General features: G+C 35.1%; 1 protein-coding gene across 3 annotated transcripts in view; it reads right to left on the bottom strand.

Moving 5' to 3' along the window:
* LOC111143215 (amylo-alpha-1, 6-glucosidase, 4-alpha-glucanotransferase) overlaps positions 1 to 24,527 on the bottom strand; it is a 79,167-nt gene that overhangs the window by 36,078 nt on the left and 18,562 nt on the right. For all 3 annotated transcript variants that reach the window (XM_022496784.1, XM_022496783.1, XM_022496785.1), the window contains exons 6-21: positions 18,559 to 18,740; positions 18,281 to 18,392; positions 14,775 to 14,901; positions 14,321 to 14,423; positions 14,131 to 14,228; positions 13,346 to 13,485; positions 11,630 to 11,817; positions 9,877 to 10,000; positions 9,126 to 9,289; positions 8,456 to 8,557; positions 8,184 to 8,339; positions 7,937 to 8,087; positions 5,199 to 5,323; positions 4,997 to 5,109; positions 4,751 to 4,885; positions 2,269 to 2,399 (exon numbers count right to left, since the gene is read on the bottom strand). In XM_022496784.1, coding sequence (XP_022352492.1) covers positions 2,269 to 2,399; positions 4,751 to 4,885; positions 4,997 to 5,109; positions 5,199 to 5,323; positions 7,937 to 8,087; positions 8,184 to 8,339; positions 8,456 to 8,557; positions 9,126 to 9,289; positions 9,877 to 10,000; positions 11,630 to 11,817; positions 13,346 to 13,485; positions 14,131 to 14,228; positions 14,321 to 14,423; positions 14,775 to 14,901; positions 18,281 to 18,392; positions 18,559 to 18,740 — 2,151 coding nt within the window. The remainder of the gene's footprint in view (positions 1 to 2,268; positions 2,400 to 4,750; positions 4,886 to 4,996; positions 5,110 to 5,198; positions 5,324 to 7,936; positions 8,088 to 8,183; positions 8,340 to 8,455; positions 8,558 to 9,125; positions 9,290 to 9,876; positions 10,001 to 11,629; positions 11,818 to 13,345; positions 13,486 to 14,130; positions 14,229 to 14,320; positions 14,424 to 14,774; positions 14,902 to 18,280; positions 18,393 to 18,558; positions 18,741 to 24,527) is intronic.

Below are 24,527 nucleotides of genomic sequence, written 5' to 3'. Positions count from 1 at the left end.
AATAAATATATAAATTTAAGATGTACTTCTTTCTCTCAAGGGGCTTACAACCTTCTTTGGGAAACAAAGCATAAAACATAAAAAAACTAGAAAACAAGACAGTATAAAAAATAATGCTCCACTTTTGCTCTAACATTTTTTTTCTAACTTTTTAAAAAATTATTTATTTATTTATTTGACAGACAGAGATCACAAGTAGGAGATCACAAGTAGACAGATGAAGATCAGAAGCAGGCAGAGAGAGGTGGAAGCAGGCTCCCTGCTGAGCAGGACCCGGGGATCATGACCTGAGCCAAAGGCAGAGGCTTTAACCAACTGAGCCATCCAGATACCCCTGCTCTAGCATTTTTGAAGAAGGCAAATATTGCTCAGTAAATATAAGTTTCACTTGTTGAATAACGGTGACATGATGAAGCAGCATTTTAGAAAAAGAGATCTGATCAATGGAATGGAATGTTCTGTGGAAGAGGTAACAAGAAATTTGAAAACTGGTTACTTGGTTTTGCAGACAGGAATAGGGTGTTAACTACGAAATAAAAGAATATGGTATACTATAGAAAACACTGAAAAAATTCAGTCACAATCACTGATTGAATACAGAAGATAAAAGGGACAGATCCAAAAACTGATTCCTGGATTCCAACATGACTTATTATTATTATAAAAAGTAAAGAAGAAGAGAAGGGGGATTTTGTTTAGGGAAGAGAAAGTTAATGAAGTTGTTAAGTCTGACTTAATTGGATGTTGCTATTAAGAGTCTGCTAGTAATATCCAGTGGAATACTGGAAATACTAAACTGTCAGAGAAAAAAAGGGATTGATACAAAATAAAAAGTAAATCAGGAGAGAGTTAGTAAAGAACTAGACTTAACTTTAAGAAAGAAAAGGCCAGAAAAGAAGTTCAGAACAGTGCGGTTTTTTCAGTCAGGGAGCAGAAGGAATTCAACAGCTCAGGGTGAAAATGGAGTAAGCAGCTGTCTAGGACTGGTAACATATACATTTCTCTATTTTGCACACCACAAAACATTTTTTGTTGAAAATGAGACTGTTTTAGAAAAAAAAAAAGTCAAAAGCACCAAAGTCTAGAAGGAAGTTACTGGGAGCTTTGTTATGTGCTTGGTTTTGTAGAAAGTACAAAAGCTAAAAAACAAGAATGCAAAAAAGGCAAACATTGTTCTTTCTCAAGGTGTAATCTAGTTAGTGGGGTCTTAAGGCTAACAATTATCAAGTATTAACTATGAACTGAGCATTGTCTAAGTGCTTTGCCTGTATTAAGTCACTTAGTCCTTGTGGTAGGCACTATTACTGTTTTCATTTTACAGATGAGAAAATTGGGCCATGCAGAGTTTACTCCAAGGTTATAAAGCTAGTGAGTGTAATGCAGGGAATCTAGAGCCCATTCTTAACCACAACAATAAATATTCACAAAACACTGTACTAGTTAGTAAAATATCTTCCAAGTAAGATGGTATGGCAAGTAAGAGGCATAGTAAATTAATGCAATGGGTATCCAGGGGGACTAAGATCTTACTGTGAAAAATAATAGTTAAAGGAATGTTTTGTGGAAGATGTAAGAGTCAAACTCATCCTTAAAGATGGGTTAGATGCACAGAGAAAATGAGTTGCAAAGGAGGCATGATATGTGGAATACTACATGAACTAGGAATACATGTATGATCAGCCACATTTCCTAGATAAAAATCCAAGAAAATATTTCCAACCAGGTGGGTTAAACTGATAATTAAATATTTAGATCCTATGTCCTGCCTCACAACTACTCTAACTACATAATGTTTTACTATAAGTTCTCTTTTTGGATAAAACAAATATGCAATGAAACAAAGTTTTTGATTAGATGAAAAAGGAAGATGAATGTATTATATTTACAACCTATACCATTTGGGGCCCAAATAAATTTTCTCATTTAGTCTTCAAAAAAGCCTATGTGAGATTCATTTTGTATTTCATTACTGAATACAAATCAACAAATTCACTATTTGTATAAACCAAATAAAAATACATCTTTTAAGCCTAAAAAAAAAAAAGCCTATCAATTACACAATACTATTCACATCTTATAAAGGCAGAAATGGGCACAGAGAGGTTAAGTTACTGGCTGGAGGTCAATGAATGAGTGGGTGACAGGGCCACAATCTGAACCCAAGCAGTTGGATTCTAAGCCCACACTTTAATTCTATAAAGAAGATAACATATGACCCTAAAAAACTCCCCAAAACCCAAAAGCTTTACTATTCTTGTATTTGCTTACCTTGAAGACCTGCATATTTAAGAGATGACCAGTTTGGTATGTCATAACAGCCTCCACCATCCTCTTTTTCTTCAGCTTCACATCGGTAAAGTACCTGATTCAGCTCAGCCAAAGTTAATTTTGAGGCAATGCTAAGAAATGGAAAATAAAGAGAACTGGTAAATACAGTAAAATGCTGTCAATAAAGAAGAAAATCTGAATCATAACCATAAAATACCTTAACAATATATGTTTTAGTACCTCAGCACTATAATATACATTACAAACAATATGTTATAAATAATAATTAAAGGATAAAACATGCTAAAGATTCAGTTAGAAGTAACATTTCTTCCAAGCCAAGAAAAACAAATCAATTGCCAAATTTTATTACTTGGAAGTATCCTAGAAAAATATTTTGGTTGCTACAACCTTTTTCTCATAAATTTGCTTTTTTGTTTTTCTTTTTTTAAAGATTTTATTTATTTATTTGACAGAGAGAGAGACCACAAGTAGGCAGAGAGGCAGGCAGAGAGAGAGGGGGAAGCAGGCTCCCTACTGAGCAGAGAGCCCGATGTGGGGCTCGATCCCAGGACCCTGAGATCATGACCTGAACTGAAGGCAGAGGCTTAACACACTGAGCCACCCAGGCGCCCCACAAATTTGCTTTTTTAATCTTTTTTGATGGGCTTGGTTTTTTTCTCTTCTTTATATTCTTTTAAGTAGGACATCAATAACATTTTTATGCTAATTATCCTAAAATTGAAATACTTGTCAAGGACCAGCAAAGGGATAATCAAAATTCATAGTTAACTACCTTAGAAATCATGTAGTATTTCTCTCCTCTCCTAAGATGGCACTGCCCTTTAGCTGGGTTATTCAAGAAACCAAGATTTTCTTAGCTAAGGATGCTTCTTGATAATAGTCAGAAGGAGGTGTCTGTCATGGCCTTGGTTTCCCCTTGGTCCGGGTAGCAGTGAAACTGTATAACTGACCACACTTGAATACAACAAAACCTTACCTTTTTTAAAAAATAATTCTAGTCATTTCATTCTACAGAACTGGATACATATCCTCTTGAATTTTATGTGAAAATATAACCTCTTAAATGTACTTCCTTCTTTCTCTTTTAGTTCTGTCTCAACTGAGAAAATTATGGTTGGCTGGGCTTTGTTCCCTGTTTCTGCCAGACTCTGTCCTCATAGTTGGGACAGACTCTTCCTTCCTCCACTATTTGTGAGTCAAGTTTGATCAAATCAATCAGCAGTCTCAGTACCAACTCCATTCTAGGCAAATGCTTTCTGACACATAGCCAGTGAACTTGCATACGAATTACCTGGGGAGCTTATTAAGATACAGATTTCTTGGCCTTACCCCGATAATCTGAGTAGGTCTGAGGATGAATATGCATTTTATAAGCATGCCACAGAAACACAAAACAGCTTCATCACAGATATTTTAATTTTCATTTCAATGCATTTTATTTTTTTGAAGATTTTATTTATTGATTTGACGGAGAGAGACACAGCAAGAGAGGGAACACAAGCAGGGGGAGTGGGAGTGGGAGAAGTAGACTCCCTCCTGAGCAGGACCTGATGTGGGGCTTGATCCCAGGACCCTGGGATCAGGGCTTGAGCCAAAGGCAGACGCTTAATGACTGAGCCACCCAGGTGCCCCACCACAGATATTTTTAGAATGCAAATACTTTTCTAATAGTTTGAGTTGAGCAGATCTCCTTAATGATAAAAGCTCTTATGAAAACAAAAAGTTGAACACAATCAAAAAAATGGGTTAGTACATAAAATGCTATTTCACTGGTTAAATACACAGCCAATGAACAACAAAAAATTTAGCTCGGGGCACCTGGCTGGCTCAGTGGGAAGAACATGTGACTCTTGACTTCAGAGTCATGAGTTTAGGTCCCATGTTGGGTGTGGAGCTTACTTCAAAAAGTTAAATATTTTAGGGACGCCTGGGTGGCTCAGTTGGTTAAGCGGCTGCCTTCAGCTCAGGTCATGATCCCAGCATCTTGGGGCTCCTTGCTCTGCAGGGATCCTGCTTCTCCCTCTGACACTTTGTCTGCCTGTGCTCTCTCTCTCTCTGACAAATAAATAAATAAAATCTTTAAAAAAAAAAAAAGTTAAATATTTTAAAAAATGATGTGGAAGGAATATGGTGTATGCAACTTAGCCTCAGGTAGTTCAAAAAAATTGTGTGCACGTGTGTGTGTATAGAGATGCATGTGTGTGTGTGTGTGTGTGTTTGCTCGTATCTATAGCTACATATAGAGAGTGCATGAGTGTGAGAGTGCACATGCAAGCACACATACAAATGATAAAGCAACAGGACATGTGAACAACAGATGATGCTATATGACTACTGGTTCTTGGACCACTGTCTGAGTAGCATGGACATAGAGGACCCTTGAAACTGCTTAAATCAGACTTGCAGTAACTTACCAGTTATTAAAGTGGCAAATCTCCATAAACTAAGGTGTACTTACAAAGCAAAAGGAGTTTTTAATATAGGATCTGAGTTGTCAACAGCAAGGCTCCCAGATTTAAAGTGAGGACTGAACTGAGTCAGATGATTTCGAAGAATTCCAACAGCAACTTGTGCATGTGGATCAAGACTAACTCTGAAAACGTTTATTTAAAAAATGGTTACTTTTTAGGAATCACTTATTCAAAATTAACAGAATATGTCATCTATTTTACAAGCAAAGTCAACAGTTTGAACTCCAACATACCTGAATATAATAACACTTCCTGGAGACAAATTTTCAAATTCTATTTCTTGAATATATTCATTGGGTCCTTTTGTGGCAACTCCAGCTTGTTTAACAATTTTACTTTCACTAAGCTTGAAAAAAATTGTAAAAAACTATTCAATCAATAATTCTAATGTCCTTAAGTTGTTAAACATGGTAGTAAGATGAGAGTCCCAAATACCTGAATATGTTCTCTAATTTCTACTGTGATGTTTGGCATTCCATTGATCGCATGCTCATCCTTCTGATAAGGTTTTGTATTTCTCTCAACAGTTCTGGCTTCAAGAACTACTTCTTCAATTTTGCCTATGAATAAATAAAAATATTAATGAAATTTCATATTAAACCATCTGGAATTAGGAAGTGCTAATTCAATTTAATTCATTAAACTTAGAGTTGAATATGAAATAGCAGTCTGAGAGTAGATCATTCTACTCAAGATGCATTTTTCACTCAATGCTTTGTTTTTAAAATTATAAATTAACAAAGACCTATCTGAAAAAAGATCTTATCAAGTAATAATGGCTTAGCTCTTGGGAACGATATATAACCTTCCTAATTTTGAGCAGAGAGTAAATAAATCCCTTGAAAAATTTATTTAAAAAAATGAAAAATACATTTTTCATAGAAATACAAAAAGTAGGGAAAAATTTTAAAAAGCCAGATCCTACTTCCTAGCTGAAGAAAACATTACAAATGTGTACCCTTTCTTTCCCTTCAGAGGTAACTGTCACCTGCAATTTGGCATTCCTAAATCCTGTGTATTTTACTACATATATCTGTTTCCCAAAACAACATATATTATTTTCCATATTTCCAACCTTTATTAGAGTAGATCCAAATTATATATATATATATTTCTGCAACTTGCTTTCTATTAAACAACACTATTTTTTAGATTTGTTCACATTGCTACATAAGCTGCAGCTCATGCTGCAGCTCATTTGTTTCAAATGCCAAAGAGTATTCCATTTTGTGAATACACCAAATATATTCTTGTTTGCCTGTCTTCTAATGGAACATATGAGAGTTTTTCAGAGATATACCTAGGAGTAGAACTGCTGAGTCAAAGGATATGTAAAACTTGAATTTCACTATTTAAGTAATTTGAGCCATTAATCTGACAATAAGTAACAGTACCTTTTGATCTAGAAATTCTACTTCTCGAAATAATTACTAAGAAATTATTCAAAAGAAAAAATATTCCTAGTGTATATTCACTGTTAAACATACTAAAGAATATTAAAGATGGAATACTAATATAATAAGACATGAAATATTTAACATAATGAAAATCACAATTTTGTTACAAAATGGAAATGTTTTAATGAAGACCAACAACCAAAACAAAACCCAAGATAATATTGTTCACACTGATGGCAACCATGTGAAACTGTACACGTACATTAGCAATAATCAGACAAGATTACTGACTATACACTTGCAAGCAGTTAAAAATAACTAATGAACATTTAACCCTAAAACTATTCAAGTTGAGGGGCGCCTGGGTGGCTCAGTGGGTTAAAGCCTCTACCTTCGGCTCAGGTCATGGTCTCAGGGTCCTGGGATTGAGCCGCATTGGGCTCTCTGCTCAGCAGGGAGCCTGCTTCCTCCTCTCTCTCTGCCTTCCTCTCTGCCTACTTGTAGTCTCTGTCTGTCAAATAAATAAAATCTTAAAAAAAAAACAAACCCAATTATTCAAGTTGATAATCTTTAAAAACTGGAGTTTATATATTTAATAACTAGCAACCAATATAGAATATGATGATTTTTATGGGAATCTTCATCCCCTCAATTAATTGCCAGACTTGGACAGTTGCTATATGCACAGGAGAACGTTTTGCTATAAAATATAACAGTAAGGAAGAAATAAAATACACACATCTAGAAAAAAAATCTAGCAATAATAAGGATATGATTTAGGGGTATGTTTTTATTTATTTATTTAAAGATTTTATTTATTTATTTGAGACAGAGACAGAGATAATGAGAGAGAGCAGAGAGGGAGCACAAGCAAGGAGGAGAGGGAGAAGCAGACTCCCCACTGAGCTGGAAGCCTGATGCGGGGCTTCCCAGGACCATGGGAAATTAATTTGGGGTAACTTACATTTTTACTACATGGACAATACCTGTTATGGAAATATTCTCAAATATTAACATTTTCTGAGTTGTGAAATAGCTTTATTTTCCTCTTAATTTATTCCCTATTTCTCATTTTGTATAAAACAAACATGTATTTCCTTTATACCCAGGAAATATTCATGTGTTTATATATATGTATATGTATGTATATTTATAGTGTGTCTAACTGTGTACTTGTGTATGAGCATGTACACACACACACACACACACACACGCACACATATAGACCAAAGTGGAAAATAGTTTAATATTTAAGGCTTTTCATAATCCATCTTCAATTACCTTCCTAGCCCTCTGTCACTCCACTATTTTAAACAAATAGATATTTTCACTAGTCCCCAGATAGTCTTACTAACACCTATTAATATGAATTTTCTTTTTTACATCTTTCAAAAACTAAAGTTCCACCTCCCTTGAGAAGCCTTTTCTAAATACTCAGTGATTTCTCTCTTTTGTGAACATATAGCAATTATAGTCTCTCCATATCTCTTCTTTGACAATTATAAAACACATCCCAGGGTGCCTGGCTGGCTCAGTTGCTTGAGTGTCTGCCTTCAGCTCAGGTTGTGATCCCAGTCTTAATTTCTTTCTTTCTTTAAAGTACACTCTATAACCAACATGGGGCTTGAACTCATGACCCCAAGATCAAGAGTCACATGCTCTACCAACTGAGCCAGCTGGGTGCCCCAAGTTATGCAAAATTTTGAACTCTTTTTCTCAACTACAACCACACCAGTACTGTGTTATAATCATAGTAACATTTTTAGGTTGCATTACCAGGGATGCACATTTGAGGCACTTCTTTGCTGTAAAATGAAGTCTTAGGATTCCTGAAAGCAGTTCTAGACACAGATACAACAGACTGATGAATGCTGGGTGAATGTCTTGTTACTGCCACTATGTCTTCATCAACCTGATCCACATATACCTGAGAAACAGAAAGAGAAAACATGTTAGTGTTCAAACTGGAAAAACTTACTCTGAAACTGAACCTTAAGAAACTTACAAAAAGTTAGTTTCTTGCCTGAATGAAACCCTTGGCCCCAAGCTCTTGATGAAGTTTATTGATAGCACATCTGGCTGCAATAATTCCACTTTGGAAACTAACTTCACCTTTATCTGATGGAGATGCTCCAGGATTCCACTTCGTATAAAATCGTTCTTCAGAAACCACTGAAATCTGAACAAAGTTAAAACTCAGCCATGTGTACATTTTAATTATAATAAGATCTTTTAGTAAAAATGCTCAAAGTTGTTGGCCATGTGGATTTAAAAAAAAACACCACCAAGACATACCTGATGAGGCACTAATTCATCATAGCCTTTAGTACTTCCACTAGCACAACACGCCATGGAAACAATCGTGGTACTTGGCAGAGCATCATATTCTGACCTATGCTAGAAAACAATAAAATAAAAACACCAGGGTTTATTTTCTTTCAAATGCAAAGTGCCATCCTATTGCATAATGAAGTAAAGGACAGTTACATAGTTATATACTGTAAGATATTAATTGGCTTTATTTTATTATTTTTTGACATTAATTTGCTTTAGAATTTAACAAAACATTCAAACACTATGTACCACAATCACGTATAAATCTAAGACATGATTCTGGAGCATGTGGATATTGCCACTAAATATCAGATCAAAAAATTTATTTTTTTCAAGTTTTATTTAAATTCCAGTCAGTTAACATAGAGCATAATATTAGTTTCCGGTATAGAACTGAGTGATTCATCACTTACATACCACACCTAGTGCTCACAAGTGCCCTCCTTAATCCGCCTCACTCATTTAGCCCATCCCCTGCCCTCCTCCCCTCCAGCAACCCTCAGTTTGTTCTCTTTAGTTGAGTCTGTTTTAATTGTTTTTTTTCTTCACTATGTTCATCTGTTATATTTCTTAAATTCCACATACGAGTTTAGCAAAATAAGTAAATACAAGAAACAGAATAGATGCTTACCACAATGGGACACTCGTTATCGTGGGTAATATCCATAAACAGGGCATGTGCAATAGCTGGCATTAACGGCCTCAAACAGGGCTGAACAAAGGATCCAACAGGTTCTCCTCCGTATCTGTAAACCAGTCTGCCCTCTTCATGGCTATTATATGCACTCATTGCCTCTGCAAAGCATTACAGAATATTTTAACTACCTTCATTATTACTGGTAAAGAAGAGGTTAGGTTTCTTATCATGACTGAGTTTCCAAAAAAAAGACCATAGAATATTATCAAAAATAAAACTGCTTTAAACATTTAAACAAATGTCTATTAGTTTAAGTGACCAAAAAGTCTTCTCTATAATTGGCCACAGAAATGGCTCATGTAGGTAAAAGGGAACATACGTTGTTTATTAGGATGTTAGCTATATAGGATCTATGGGAAAAAATCTAAGATTCGATCATCTATCCAAGCAGGAGATGAAAACTGGATTTGTATATTTTCAAAAACAAAGAGATGCTGTTGTTCATGAGTTATCAATTCATTCTACTCATCTTTCAGTTGAAGAGGAGATGTTTTACCCCAGGAAAAGTGGAAACTTTTCCTGATAAAAACAGACTGAGATAGAGAAAAGTTGGTGTAGAGTATTTAAGAGAACATTAACTATGTTGAAAATTATTAAACATTGTATATAATGCTATTAAATGCCTTTTAATCTACTTAAACAACAACTAAAGTTTTAGATGGGAAATACGCATCAACAAGCCTACCTCTTATTAGGGAACTAATGCCCAGTCTAGTAACGAAGATATTGTCCAGGTCTTCGCTTCCTGTGAACAGTTCGGCTACTACATACAAATTGGGTTGCAATTTCCTAGCAGCATCCAACATGTACTGCAAAAAGCACAGTCACAAATGTAACATAAAGAGAAAAGCAAGTGGGCGGTAGGAAAGGAGACAAGACTAGGCAGGGATTTGACATAGGAAAATGTCATGGAACAAGACAAAATGGAAATCCAAGAAGAATTTCCAAATAAATTTAATTGTGCATATGTAAGAAAACAGGAAACACAGGAACACAGGAAACAAGAAAATTTATAAAGAGATTAAAATAGTTAAAAAGGAAGATTAGATTTTGCAAAGATACAGAGACACAAAGGGGGAAAAAGGAAGAAGAAAAATGTTAGTGTCACATTAAAAAATGTAAACCATAACACTGTGATTATGCTAGGCTTTCACCCTGTTTTATGTGTGTTTGTTTTTAATACCTCCAACCGACTATTAATTTGCAGGCTTTCGACTAGGCCATTATTGGTAAATTTTCTGCTGGTGAGTCATTTAGCTATTGCAAAGATTAGGTCTAACTACACTAAAAGCCAGATTTTCCTACAAATGGTAATCAGCTCTTAATCACAAACCAAATTGGTTCCAATTCTCTTAATATAATGTTTGCACAAAGGTTAATAAAATAATTGAAATTCTGTCAGCTAACAAGTAGGGTCCTAGGAGATTTTATAACTTAAAAATTAACAAATTGAGTTTTAATTTTCTGTTTTGCCATAATGTTGCAATAATCATATATCTACCTATCTATCTATCTATCTATCTATATATATATATAGCAACAGCTATATATATATAGCTGTTTCTAAAAGCACAATAAGGAAAAACCTCTGCTAGTTTTTGGAACTAAAAAATATTCTACCACCTTAACTAATGTTCACTAAATTCTTCCATATCAAATCAATTTTTCATCATTGGACTCAAATCATATTCATTATAATACTGTATTAAAATAACAGAAATAGATATTTTCCAGTAAGTATACATTCTCAAAGAACACTAAGTTGTCATTAGGAAGCTATCAAAGATCTTATAAACAGGATGAAAATTGTGTTTATAAAGCTGTATTAGATAGAAGATACTGCTATAAATTTTGGCACTGCCTCAGTTTCTATAAAAAGCCCAAAGAGGGATAAATAACCTTTATGTTTACAATTACATTTTTATAAATAATCAATAAAGATGGAATCAATGAGGCTGAAACAAGCTTCGATATACTGTAATGTTAGTGCTTAAATAATAACATGTAACAAGTGACTTCATTGTCTATTAATATATCAAGAGCAATCAGAAAATAACAAGAATAAGATAGATAATTGCATATTATTAAAATGTTAATATTAATCCTTTAAAAGTTAATAATAAAATATTAGAAATATTTTAATAATATACATGGCGATATGGGTATGTATATATCATCAGAGACAATATAATCTATTTCCCTAAATTGAAATAAAAATATTAATGCATTAAACATTTTATAGCCCAGATATCCATAATTACTGCATCAAAAGATTTTGTTAGAATTGTGAAGTTATGCGTAAGTATTAAATACTACCACCAAATCAATGCTGGCGTCCAACTAGAAAAGAAAACACATACTTGCATATTTTATTTAAGGAAAGCAAGGAAAGAGTACTACATTTCTTTGCTTAATGCAGATGAATTGTTTTTCTGTACCTCAGCTACATGAAGAGGAGTTGAGTGGCAGTTATCAAGACGCACTCCTTGGAAGTAAGTTGCAGTTATTTCAGTGTATTTTTTCATGTGTGCCCAGAGAAAAGGACAGTCCTCTGGTTTATTCCCATAGCGTAATTTAACACTGTCTCCCCAGCAAATAAGTTCTCTCCTTAGATAAACTTCTGAGCCTGTTAAGAAAGGAGCTTGCTTTCAACAGTTCAAGAAATAACATGAAAACATTTACTTCAAGGAAACATTGTTTTTTTTAAAAATCATATTGACTAAAAAAAAAAATAAAAAATAAAAAATAAAAAAAAAATAAAAATCATATTGACTATTTCTATCACAAACCATACACTGGTTAAAATTATGTCTAAAATGGTATGGTTATTTAAATATATAAAGTTAAAAAATTAGTATTAATTTATCTCATACTGATTTTGTTAAAATTTGACCTAGAGTCCCTTCTAAAAATGTGTACTTAGTGTAAAAAAAAACAAGTTGCTTCTTTTTTTTTTTTTTTTTTTTAAAGATTTTTTTATTTGACAGAGAGAGATCACAAGTGGGCAGAGAGGCAAGCAGAGAGAGAGGAGGAAGCAGGCTCCCTGCAGAGCAGAGAGCCCGATGTGGGACTCGATCCCAGGACCCTGAGATCATGACCCGAGCTGAAGGCAGCGGCTTAACCACTGAGCCACCCAGGTGCCCCCAAGTTGCTTCTTTTAAAGAAAATCAATAATAGTAATATCACAGGCCCTTTGAAGACAGCATTCTACCAAAAACATTTCTTCTTCAAAGATTTATTTATTTATTTGAGAGAGAGATAGTCAGCATGAGCAAGAGAGGCAGAGGGAGAGAATCTCAAGCAGACTCCCTGCTGAGAGCAGAGCCTGATGTGGAGCTCAATCCCACAACCCCGAGATCAGGACCCACACTGAAGTCAATGGTTGGACACCTAACCAACTGAGCCACCGAGGTGCACCTCTACCAAAACCATTTAAAGCTGTGTTTCTACCTTGTTACTCATTTTGGCAATAGGTTACATTAAATCCACGGCATGCAGTAGAATGCCTTTTTGCATTTAGAATGACTACAAAGGAGAAGGCAGAGATACTTAAACCCAAAGTACATTCTTTAAGAAAAATGAGATTTTGAATTAGAAAAAGCCTTCTCATTCAAAAAGACTTCTAAATGTTGAAAAACATATTGATGGGTGTCCAGCAAAATTCTGTCTGGCAAAGAAACAGCTGTAGAAAAATAAAATGCTGGGAGTGAAAGGGAAACCTAAAATTAGTTTTTAGTGTAATTGCTATTCAAATGCCTTAATACCCCTCTGGCTAATGAATGAAAATATCTCTTATGGCAATATAATCGTATTAGCATGGTCTCATATGCATTTTTAAAAATGCAATAGATTAAATTTTTAACCATATAAAATCTTATTTAGAACCATAATATAAAATAGATAGATAAAAGCCATTCTGGTTGAGCATATAAAGACAGGAGGGGAAAAGGGGGGAAAGGAAAAAATGAATCCCACTCTTCCTGTCCATACCTTCTCTTCTCTCTCAAACTGTATGCACTCTGACATCTCTGTGATGAAACAGTTTAAGAACTATTACCTTGGTGGGGAAAAAATTCAATGAAACAGTTTGTATTTTGAGTTTGCTGTAAACTTTTCTCTCCCTATCCACAGAGAAGTTAACAAAAATGACATACCCGGTTCAGCAAAGTTTCGAAGGGGATCATCTCCCATTACCCATCCATTATGCACCATCAGAAAACAAGCTTTATTTGGGTTATGAATCATAGATTCTTCTGCGGAGAGGGTCATTTCTTCATATGGGAACGTAAAATACCTATGGAGATACAATTAAATATTAAATCCATACAGAGAGATTCTTTGGAGAGAATTTAAATTAGTAATATTAAAATTAAAACTCCTCCTTAACAAATAGAATAAAGATTAGTCTTACACTATAGGAAATAAACTTTTTTATAGGACAAAAATCTTCAGAAGACTTTCTGAGTAGATCTACTAAGATATGAGAAATGGGAAGTCAACATTATAGCATTATCTGGTTAACATTTTAAATAATAAATTAAAAATTTAATAAAATTACTAAGAAAATCATTGAAATATTGGTGTTACTTTTGCAAAAGCTTTTACTACACCTTAGTTGCCTAATCTGTGCTGCACATTACCTACAAGATAAGGATCTAAATGCTGGCTCAATTTGATTAACTTTGAATTTACTAGTAAGTATATAGTTCTCCAGAAACATTAATGTAATGTTTATAAACTGATTCATACTGATGATAGTTTCTTTAAGGACTGGCCTAACAAAGTTAATATTAACCCTAGTTACCAAATCAAAACTTCTATTTCAGTTAAAAAATGTACTGAAGTCACACATGGAAGGAAAACATTCAGATTAATTTAAAAAGTTAAATGCAATTTTCAATTTTTAACCTTTAATGAGAAGAAAATGAAAATAAAATACCTGGTAACTAGAGGATGTTTTCTAGTGACAGGTCCTAATTTAGGGCCATGGCCAGCCAGTCGTTCATAAAACACATTTCCCAAAAGGCAATTAACCACCTGAAACACATTAAATTATGTATCTCAGTAAAAACAGTAACAAACAGTATTAAGACTCAAAGAAAAAAACAGCAGTTCAAAGTAGGTGAAACCTGTTCCTGATGATAGTTCATGAGTTGATGCTTCTCTGAATTTAACTCCTCAATTCTCTTACGGAACCAATTACAGCATTCATCAATTGCAGCTGGGCCCTTGCTAGAGCAGAGAGAGCAATACACGCTGAATATTTAATGGTTTTAAAATTCTACATTTAAAAATTTTCTAACAAGGGTCACAGGAACTTTATTTACTTATTTGAAACTTTAAACATATTCATCAGGATCTTAACTAATGGCTGAAGAAGTTTTCCAACTGTAAAAAATATTATATACACATATAGGAACATGGTCCACTACACAGAAAAAAGAGGAAAACATCATGCATTTGAACTAGCAGAATTATGGTGAATTACTTTTTTTTATTTTCTATTCAGGATTTTAATACTAGCTGTAAAGATCTGTAGGTAATATTATCCTTTATCTCATAGGAAAAAAATTCATAACATACTCATGTGGTATGAAAGTTGCTAGTGCAATGTTCATATCTACAGTACAGCCAAGCCTTCTGTATTCAGGATCCTGAATAATCTTAAGGTGTTCCTTTGGATCAGGCTGGGTTGTTATTTTCCTATTTCCTAAAAGAAAGAAGAGATTATATCTTAAATGCAAATATCCACAGGGAGATTTTAACTGTTACTGATATTCAAATTTTTAGTATACAATATTTTTTTACAGAAAATAAAACAAATGTTTATTTATTTCACAAACATTCTTCCTACCTCCCCCCATCTTCTTGCACACCACCTAACACACACACACACACACACACACACAGACAAGTATACACATAGGGAAGGAGGGGAAGAGAGAGATTGGAAGGGAGAAGAATATTATAGAAGAAAAACACAGGGATTCCTATCACTTCAAACCCTGCCCCATTTCTCTGCCTTAGTCAGCTTTCTCTTACTACAATTTTTAGGGCATTAAGGATGTTGGTAGTACAAATTTTCCTTCTAGGTGTTACCAAATACACTAATATCAGGAGTTCCTTTTCTTCAAAGATTGCTTTCTATTCAGAAGTCAGTCTTATTAATGACTTTCTTTGCATTCTCTGAAAGAAACACACTGGCTAGTTTTTATACTTTTTTTCTTTTTTACCAATAAGCATATTCCTTATATAATAATAAAAAATGCAAATGTAAATAAATGTTTTGTGGGAAGAATTTTTATCCCTTTGCTGGAACTTGTTCCTGATAAATTAGATGTTGTGCAGGATTGCCTCCACTGGGTTTGATTTTATTAATTTTTTATTATTATTATTTTTAATGTTTCTTTTTAAATTTCAAATCAATTAATTAACATATAGTGTATTATTAGTTTCAGAGGTAGAGTTTGGTGATTCACCAGTTGTACGTTAACACCCAGTGCTCATGACTTTAAGTGCACTCCTTACCTGGGCTTGCTTTTATATTAACTAACATCTGACTTACTCTAAAGAGACCTTGAAGTAGCTTATAAAAGCACAAACAAAATAAATAAAATATAAATAGATTCTCAAGATTTAGTTTCCGAGGTTCATTTGGAAGAGTATATATATTACACCTACCAGTGGAGCACCTAGGTTGCTCAGTGGGTTAAGCGTCTGCCTTTAGCTCAGGTCATGATCCCAGGGTCCTGGGACTCAGCCCTGCACTGGGCTCCCTGGTTGGCAGGGAGTCTATCTCTCCCTTTGCCCCTCCTCCTGCTCATTTTCTCTCTCAAATAAATAAATAAAATCATTTAAAAAAGCAAAGAAAAAGGAAAAAAAAAACTGCCAGGAAGTGTTTGAAAAAAAAGAGAAGCTTATACAATCAGTGTAAGGGATAAAACAGTCTTTAGTATTGATAGACTGGAATAGTACACATAACAAATCCACATACATTTAGTATATGACTACACTATGAAGTCTTTATGGTGTACCACAAATCAGTATAAAAGGATGGATTATCAACAATGCCATTTTTTGAATAAAAATATTTATATAATACACAAAAATAAATTCTAGGTGTGTTGAACATTTCTTTATTTATTTTTAAAGATTTATTTATTTGAGAGAGAAAGTGTGTGTTTGTGGTAGGGAGGTGCAGATGGAGAGGGAGAGAGAGAATCCTCAAGCAGACTCCCTGCTGAGTGTTGAGCCCGATGCTGGGCTTGATCCCATGACCCTGAGATCACGACATGAGCCAAAATCAAGAGTCAGATGCTTAACTGACTGAGCTACCCAGGTACCCCTTGAACACTTAAATATAAAAAATAAATAAGTAAGATTATTAGAAGACAGAATTTTTTTAAGAAAACAGAATGTTGATGGAAGATTTTTTGTAAGCGTGATGTGAAATTAGAAGCTATAAAAGACTAACATTTTTGAGTATGCTGAAAAAAAAAAACATAATCAAGAATTAAAAGATCAACAGTGGGGCACCTGGGTGGCTCAGTGGGTTAAAGCCTCTGCCTTTGGCTCAGGTCATGATCCCAGGGTCCTGGGATCGAGCCCCACATCGGGCTCTCTGCTCTGTGGGGAGCCTGCTTCCCCCTCTCTCTCTCTGCCTGCCTCTCTGCCTACTTCTGATCTCTGTCAAATTAATAAATAAAATCTTTAAAAAAAATAAAAATAAAAGATCAACATCATATTAGAAGGACATATTTGAGGCCAGCATAACAAGGAATTACTAATATAATAGTCAATGTGAAAAAGTCAAGCAGCCCAATAAAAAATAGGGAAATAGGGAAAGAACATTAATAGACAATTAACTAAAGATCTATAAGTGGCGCAACACGTGAAAATGTAATTCACTAATGAGCAAAGAACTACAAATTAAAATAATGTTTTGCCTGATTGACAAATGTTATAAAGATTAATGGTGTCTAATGCTAATGAGGGTATAGTAAATGACAATGTAAACTGGTACAACTCATTTTGAAAAGCAACTGGACAATACTTCGTGTAAATTTATCATTAAATTTGTATACTCTTTGACCGGGAAATTCTACATCTAACAATTTATCTTAATTTATGCTGCAGATTTATTCACCTAAGTAAAGATAACACATATAAGGATATATAGGAAGATATATCCTTATAAGGATAACACATATAAGGATATATATAATACAGTTTATAAGGATATAACTTCTACAAAAGTAAGGGCTTGCTATGTTCACCACTGAATCCCCATGCCTGGAAGACTGCCTAATATGTACTAGGTGGTTCAAAAGGTATGTATTGAATGAATGAAAGAATGAATGATGAAAAAAACTGGAAATAATCTATCAAGAGGGCTAAAGAGAGATGCCTGATTGGCTTGGTTAGTAGAGCATGTGTCAGGGTTGTGAGTTTGGGCCCCACCCTGGGTGCATGGATTATTTAAAAATAAAATCTTAAAAATAAAAAAAAAAAGGTTAAGGGCACCTGGGTGGCTCAGTCAGTTGAGCGTCCGACTATTGCTTTCGGCTTGGGTCATGATCTCTGGGTCATGGAATCAAGCCCCACATCATGCTCTATATTAAACAGGAAGTCTGCTTGACATTCTCTCTCTCCCCCTTTCCCTTTCCCTCTGCCTCTCCCCCTGCCCCAATGCTCCCCATCTCTCTCTATTTTCTTAAAGAAAATAAAAACAGTGTATTGCTTTCTAGAGGTTAAAAACTGCCTTTGGCAGCTGTAGTAATCTGCTCACTTACCTTGCACCATGCACTTAACAAACATATATTGAGCTCTACTATATTCTGAGTATTGTGCTAAGGAACCAATAGTAAGAAACAGTCCCCGAGAGAAATAATTATGTATTATTATGACATGCCCTTTAGATATCTCGGCTAACTCTCAGATAGCTTCCAAGACTACAGTTTATAATAACACAAATATATAATAATAACAGATTTAATAATGTCTTAGCCAGAGAAAAGAAGGGTTATCCCTTTAAGAGTAATAATAAATTTCTTAAAATTGCTAGAAACATTCTAATGTATATCCTTTACCTTGTGTAAGAAGTCCTCTAAATTGCTCAACTGCTTTGTAAACATCTACTTGGAAAAATTCCCAGAGCTGAGTCTTTGGAAAAATATCTTCCCAAATTACTTTTCGAATGCACTGAAAAATTTCAATAGTTAAAAAAAGATATATTTAAAATATTTCCACTAAATATTATTTTTCAAATTAAATATAAACTCTAAATAATTTTCAACCATACATTTACTTTGTATTTTAGAAATTTTGTTATTCTGTTTTAGTGTGGTACTCCTCTATACATACTGACATTCATTTGATGATCATTTTCAATCAAAGCCGGTACTCCTTTTTCTTTGTATTTCCCTTCTGCAACGTCACAGGATAAATGCCACAGTGCTCTGTCTAAGACCCAGGCAGGCTTTAAGTGTGGAGAATTTACAAGATTATATGCACATTCTGGATGTTCTTGGATCCATCTACTATTAGCAGCTTAAATAAAAAGGAAAAATAAAGGAATATCTTGTAATTAAAGTGAAGTTAGTATCTATATTAAGTTTAAAGATGAAATAAAATATTAACATCCACCACTCATTGTCTTATATATTAGACAATATTTAAATGTCATAGTATATTATAGAAACTATATATTACATTTCTTCATCAAATATTTAATATTCGTTTAAATTGTTACTATAATTTATGATATTGTAATGTGAAAAACACTTTTTTGGTTGTGGTATCCTGTCATCCACTTCACCATACCTTTTTCCGTTCTGTTGTAGGAATTTTTAATTGTTGTAAGATGCAATTCTGACTTATTAACACTCCTGTAAGAACAAGTTTATTATTGTGGGAGTTAAGAATGGCCTTGTCCTTGGCCCATTTTGATGGTCCTTGAGTCAACTACATTTTGGAACATTCCTTCTAAGCCTGAAAAACATCTTTCCCTAAAAGCCAGACTAAGGCTTCTGCCCCAATCTTCAGAACTCCAAATGTCATTTACACATTTTTTCCTACGTAATCATTTCTTCCTGTATTTTTGGGGCGGGGAGGAAGGTGAGGTTCTTTCCTCTGGATCTTTAAATACCATTATATCTCCCTAAGGCTAAGAATACAAACAAATATACATCCCATTGAAACACAGTTATTTCTCTTCCTTCTATAGTCTGTTAGTTTCAAGACCAAATGTCTAGAAAATCCAACCTGTATCTGCGGTTTCCATTTTCTCCCCACAGTCTTGTTCCTTTTCCACTGCAATCTGCTGCTGCATCCAGCACTCCACTGAGGTTACTCTAATCATGAGATTTAGTGCGACTTTCTCAACTTTATCCATTTAACCTCTATCACATTTGCCATTACTGATTACTCCCTCACTGATGTATAAAATACTTCTTCCTTGATGTACAAAAGGTATCATTATCTTGGTGGGTTTTTTATTTTTCCTTCTCTCTTTTGGTCCTTCCTTTCTCATTTCCGCTAAAACTTTGAGGAAGGTTTGGTACATCTTAGTCTTTCTCTTTCTTTGAACATGTCCGTTTTCATCTCACCGCCTCTTCTAGTACCCACATCTCAAACCAGTTCCAGCTCCAACAAGGCCCAGGCACATCTACCCAAGCATTTGATGGGTAGCACTGCCTGAGGACACTATATTAACTCGAAATCCATTCACATGTTTACATATATCTACACTCAGAATGTGATCTATTCCAGGCACTGTTCTGGGAGATGGATATTCTGTAGCAAAAGTGAACAAGGCTCCTGTCTTCATGGAGCTTTTTCATTCTAGAGAGGTGAGTTGGTTGGCTTTGTTTTGTTGTGCTTAGACAATTCTGATGGAAGAAAACTCTCTCACAGGCAACTTCTTTGTATAGCTAAATTTGAATGGTTAATGAGATACATTGTTTTAGTAAGACTGATAAAAGTGAGGCCAAGAAATTGCTCTGTTTCTTTTAAAAGGGTGTAGCTTACATCTTATCCATTTATATCAGTAAGTTCAGAATCAGAATCAGAGGAGTTCTGCAAGGTATTCCAACTATTTACAATATTAAAGAATATTTGTTTTAATTTTTAAATAAACAAAAGTTATACATATTCTGTTTCATCTTTAAAATAGAATAATGGGGGCGCCTGGGTGGCTCAGTCATTAAGCGTCTGCCGTAGGCTCAGGTCATGATCCCAGGGTCCTGGGATTAAGCCCCACATGGGGCTCCCTGCTCAGCGGGAAGCCTGCCTTTCCTCTCCCACTCCCCCTGCTTGTGTTCCTGTTCTTGCTGTCTCTCACTCTCTGTCAAATAAATAAATAAAATCTTAAGACAAATAATAAAATAGAATAGAATAATGCCCCTGAATTCATATTGAGGAGCATGAGTGGTTAATGTACATGAAACAAAAAGTAATAACAACTATCGAATACCTACCATATGCCAGGTAAATATACTACTTTATCAATCCTCATGTCCTACCACATGATGTAGGACTTACTGTTATGTTCCTTTAACAGATGAGGAACTGAAGCACAGAGGGATAAGTAACTCAGCCAAAGTCATATAGCTAGGAATGAATTTAGGAAAGTTTCTTCAGAAAGTTTCTTCAGATTCATCTGCAATCTTAACCAGATGAATGTGTTCATGCCTCAGTCAGCTGAGCACCATTACAAAGCTTATAGAGTTTAAAAATCATTATTATTTTTAGTTTCATTTAGTAAGTAATATAGTACATAAGTTATTTTTTATTATTTATTTATATCCATAATAAACACTTGAAGACAGGATATATAAGAAACAGAGATGTTGTAATAACAGTTAAATTAATAATTCTCAAAAATCAATTTAAGCTGGTTTTTCCTAGATTCATCATCAGTTATTAGAATTCAAGATGTAAGAGAAAAATGTAATGATAATTATATTGTTTGGATTTTCATTTATTAAGAACACTAAAGCTATCCTAATTTTTAAATGGTAAAATCCTGAAACTTTGTTACTTATTTTTTTGAAAGAACATCAAGTATAAAATGAAGGAATTCTAAACCTTAGCTAACAAAGTATTATTTCTAATTCTGCAATAAAGAGAAGCCAACCCAAACTATATCTTAATATACACCAAAATTAAAAATGAAACACAGATTTCTAAAGTGGTGCTGTGAGGAACTCAGCAGACATTCTCCCCAGCACAACCACAATTTAAATAGCAAAAATTTTAAATATAATCATTTAAAGTATCTGGAAATTGTCTTAAGGGCATTCAGCATATGGAGAAACACTTCAAGAAAATCTACTAACTTCCAGCAAGAAAGCAAGAAAGCAGCGGCACAGGTGTTCTGCTCAGGGAGAAAGGCCATGAAGATGAAGGGCTCTGCCTGAAAGGAGTGAATTTGTTTGGAAGAGTGAGTGAAGAACTCCGTGCATAAGGGCATTACTGAAAATTATGAAGACCTTGGTGGGGAGCAGTTGAAAGAATGCTGGTAGCTCCATGATATAAGAAAAACATCAGAGCAAATAAACAAATTTAACAGCACTAGGGAAAGAGAAAGCAGAGGACAGCTCTCCTGGGGCTGCATCCACTCAGAAGCAATTCTAATAGGACATGGGAAAGACTTGAAAAACATTCCTCATATCCTATACAGACACATCATCAGAGAACAACTCACTAGCAAAGGGGCTTAAAGACAACCTCTACCCAAACATTAAATGAACACTAACCTACAGTGACCCAGGGTGAATCCTAGGAAGCCAGGCTTAAAAATAAAATCACATTTACTTCTGGCAGTCTGGAAGACCATATGTATACCCAAGGCTGTGTGATCTCCAGAACAACCAGAGAGCGAACCTCCAGGGTTCTGGTCCTTGGTAAATCTTTATCCATCCTTTTACTGTGAACCTATTGGTATCTTTGAATGTAGAGTGTGTTGCCTGTAGACAGCATATAGTTGGCTCTTGTTTTTCCAATTAACTCTGACAGCCTCTGCCCTTCAAGACACAGGCACATCTTGGAGATATTGTGGATTTGGATCCAGACCATTGCAATAAAATGAAAATTGCAATAAAGCAAGCCAAACAATTTTTTTGGTTTCCCGGTGTATATAAAAGTTATGTTGATATTATACTGTAGTCTATTAAGTATGCAATAGCATTATATCTAAAAAACAATGTATATACCTTAAATAAAAAATACTTTAATGTTTAAAAGTGCTGTTATCTGAGCTTTCAGCAAGTCATAACCACAAATCCCTGACCACCATAACAAATATAATGATGAAAAGTCTGAATGATGAAAAGTTTGGCAAAAGTTACCAAAATGTGACACAGAGACATGAGGTCATGAGGTCAGCAAATGCTGTTGGAAAATGGCATCATTAGACTTGTTTGATGCAGGTTGCCACAAACCCTCAATTTGTTAAAAAAAAAAAAAATCAAGCAGTAACTGAGAAGTGCAAAAAAAATGAAGCACAATCAAACAAGGTATGCATTACTTTACAAATTCCCTGGATCTTTGGCTTACTAATTTTTTATTATGCTGAGTGAGGCTATCTTTGTTAAGTTACTTAAAATACACTGAGCTTTAGAACACGTAGATTTTTTTTTTAATCAAATTTTAAAGGTTGGGAAGTTTTTAGCCATTACTTCTTCAAGTGTTTTTTCTGTTCTTTCCTCTCCTCTCCTTCAGATATTTCCATGATGCATGTTGGTATGCTTCAAGGTGTCCCACCTTTCATTGGAACTCTATTCATTTTTATCTTCTTTCTTCTGCTCTTCAAAATGTATAATCTCTGTTCACTGATCCTTTATTCTGTCAACTCAAATATACTGCTGAATACCTCTAGTGAATTTTTAATTTTGGTTATTTACTTTTCAACTCTAGAATTCTCATTTGGTTATTTTTTAAGATTTCCATTTACTGATACTCTCTGTTTGAGGAGATAGAATGATCATATCCTCCCCTTTACTGCTATAACCTGTTTTCTTTTAATTCTTTAAATATATTTATAACAGTTGCTTTGAAGTCTATATTGGCTAAGTATGACATCTAGGACTTATTAAAGGCAATTTCTGTCACCTGCTTTTTTCTTGTGTATATGGGTCACACTTGCTCTTTCTTTGCATTTCTCAATTTTTTGTTGCAAATTGGGCAATTTAGATAGCATACTGTAGCAACTCTGGATATTGAGCCCATTCCTTCCAGGAATTGGAAGGAATTGGCTGCCTGTTTGTAACTTGGTTAGACTGTTTCAGTGAAGTCTATTTCCCCTACAGTGTGCAGCCACTGATGTTGCCACTCAGAACGCAGCTGGGGCCAAGGGCAGTCAGCCTGGGATGACAGTGGTTTTTAGCACGGTTGTCTTAACTGTCTCTTTGCCTGAACTTTGTTAAGCTGCTTGCCTCTGCTGGAATCACACTTAGCTGTTACACTTTTGTGCTATTATTTTTGATAATAGGCTGGAGCATAAATTGCTCCACAATCTTATCCAATTAAATTTGGACCCTTTGGCAGGGATAATCCCTGAGGCCAGTCTTTTGAGATTTGTCTGACCCCAGGAAGGCTGTTCTCAGCTGTCTCTTTCCCTGGTTCTTTTGGTTAAACTACTGGCTGGCCTATGATTTAGTATGTTGCTCTCACGGTGATACCAGCCTCCCCTTGTTTACCACCGAAGTCTCCACTATTTCCAAAAGTGTCCCATGACAGGTACCAAATAACATCAATTTCATTCTTAGTCTGTTCTTACTGCACATCTCCTCCTCTGGGCAGAATGTTTATGTAGCTGCTCTATAGCTGGTGGCAGGGACTGAAGCCCATGGATGGAACCTCCATCCCATGAGCAAGCTGAGGCAAGGGCGACTAGGGCCCAGTATTCTTGCCCTGCCATGCACGGGGTAAAGATTTTCCCTTCTGAGTGGAGTGGGGTTGGATGAAGGAAGGGAGCCCAAGACCTCTCAGCTGTTCTTGCCCAGAATAGAGTTTATGCAACAGAGTGCTGGAGTTGGGAGGGGCATGAGAAATGCTGGAAGCCTGCCCATTTCAACTGTAGCCCTATGCTGGGAGTTGAAGAGAAAAGGAGCCTTGTGTTCCCAGCTGTACCTCTCAGGAGCAGACCTATCATCATTCTGAGCTGGGGCAGGGAGAAGCAGGTCCTGGTTCAAATGTCACAGACTAGGGCACCTGGGTGGCTCAGCTGGTTGAGTGACTGCCTTTGGCTCAGGTCACGATTCCAGACTTCCAGGATCGAGTCCCGCATCGGGCTCCCAGCTCCTTGGGGAGCTTCTCCCTCTGACCTTCTCCTCT

Source organism: Enhydra lutris, unplaced genomic scaffold (assembly GCF_002288905.1).
Source record: "Enhydra lutris kenyoni isolate GAN:26980312 unplaced genomic scaffold, ASM228890v2 scaffoldscaffold9, whole genome shotgun sequence".
NCBI lineage: Eukaryota > Metazoa > Chordata > Mammalia > Carnivora > Mustelidae > Enhydra > Enhydra lutris.
The sequence above is the reverse complement of the archived record's forward strand: the minus strand, read 5'-3'. Positions and strand labels throughout refer to the sequence as shown.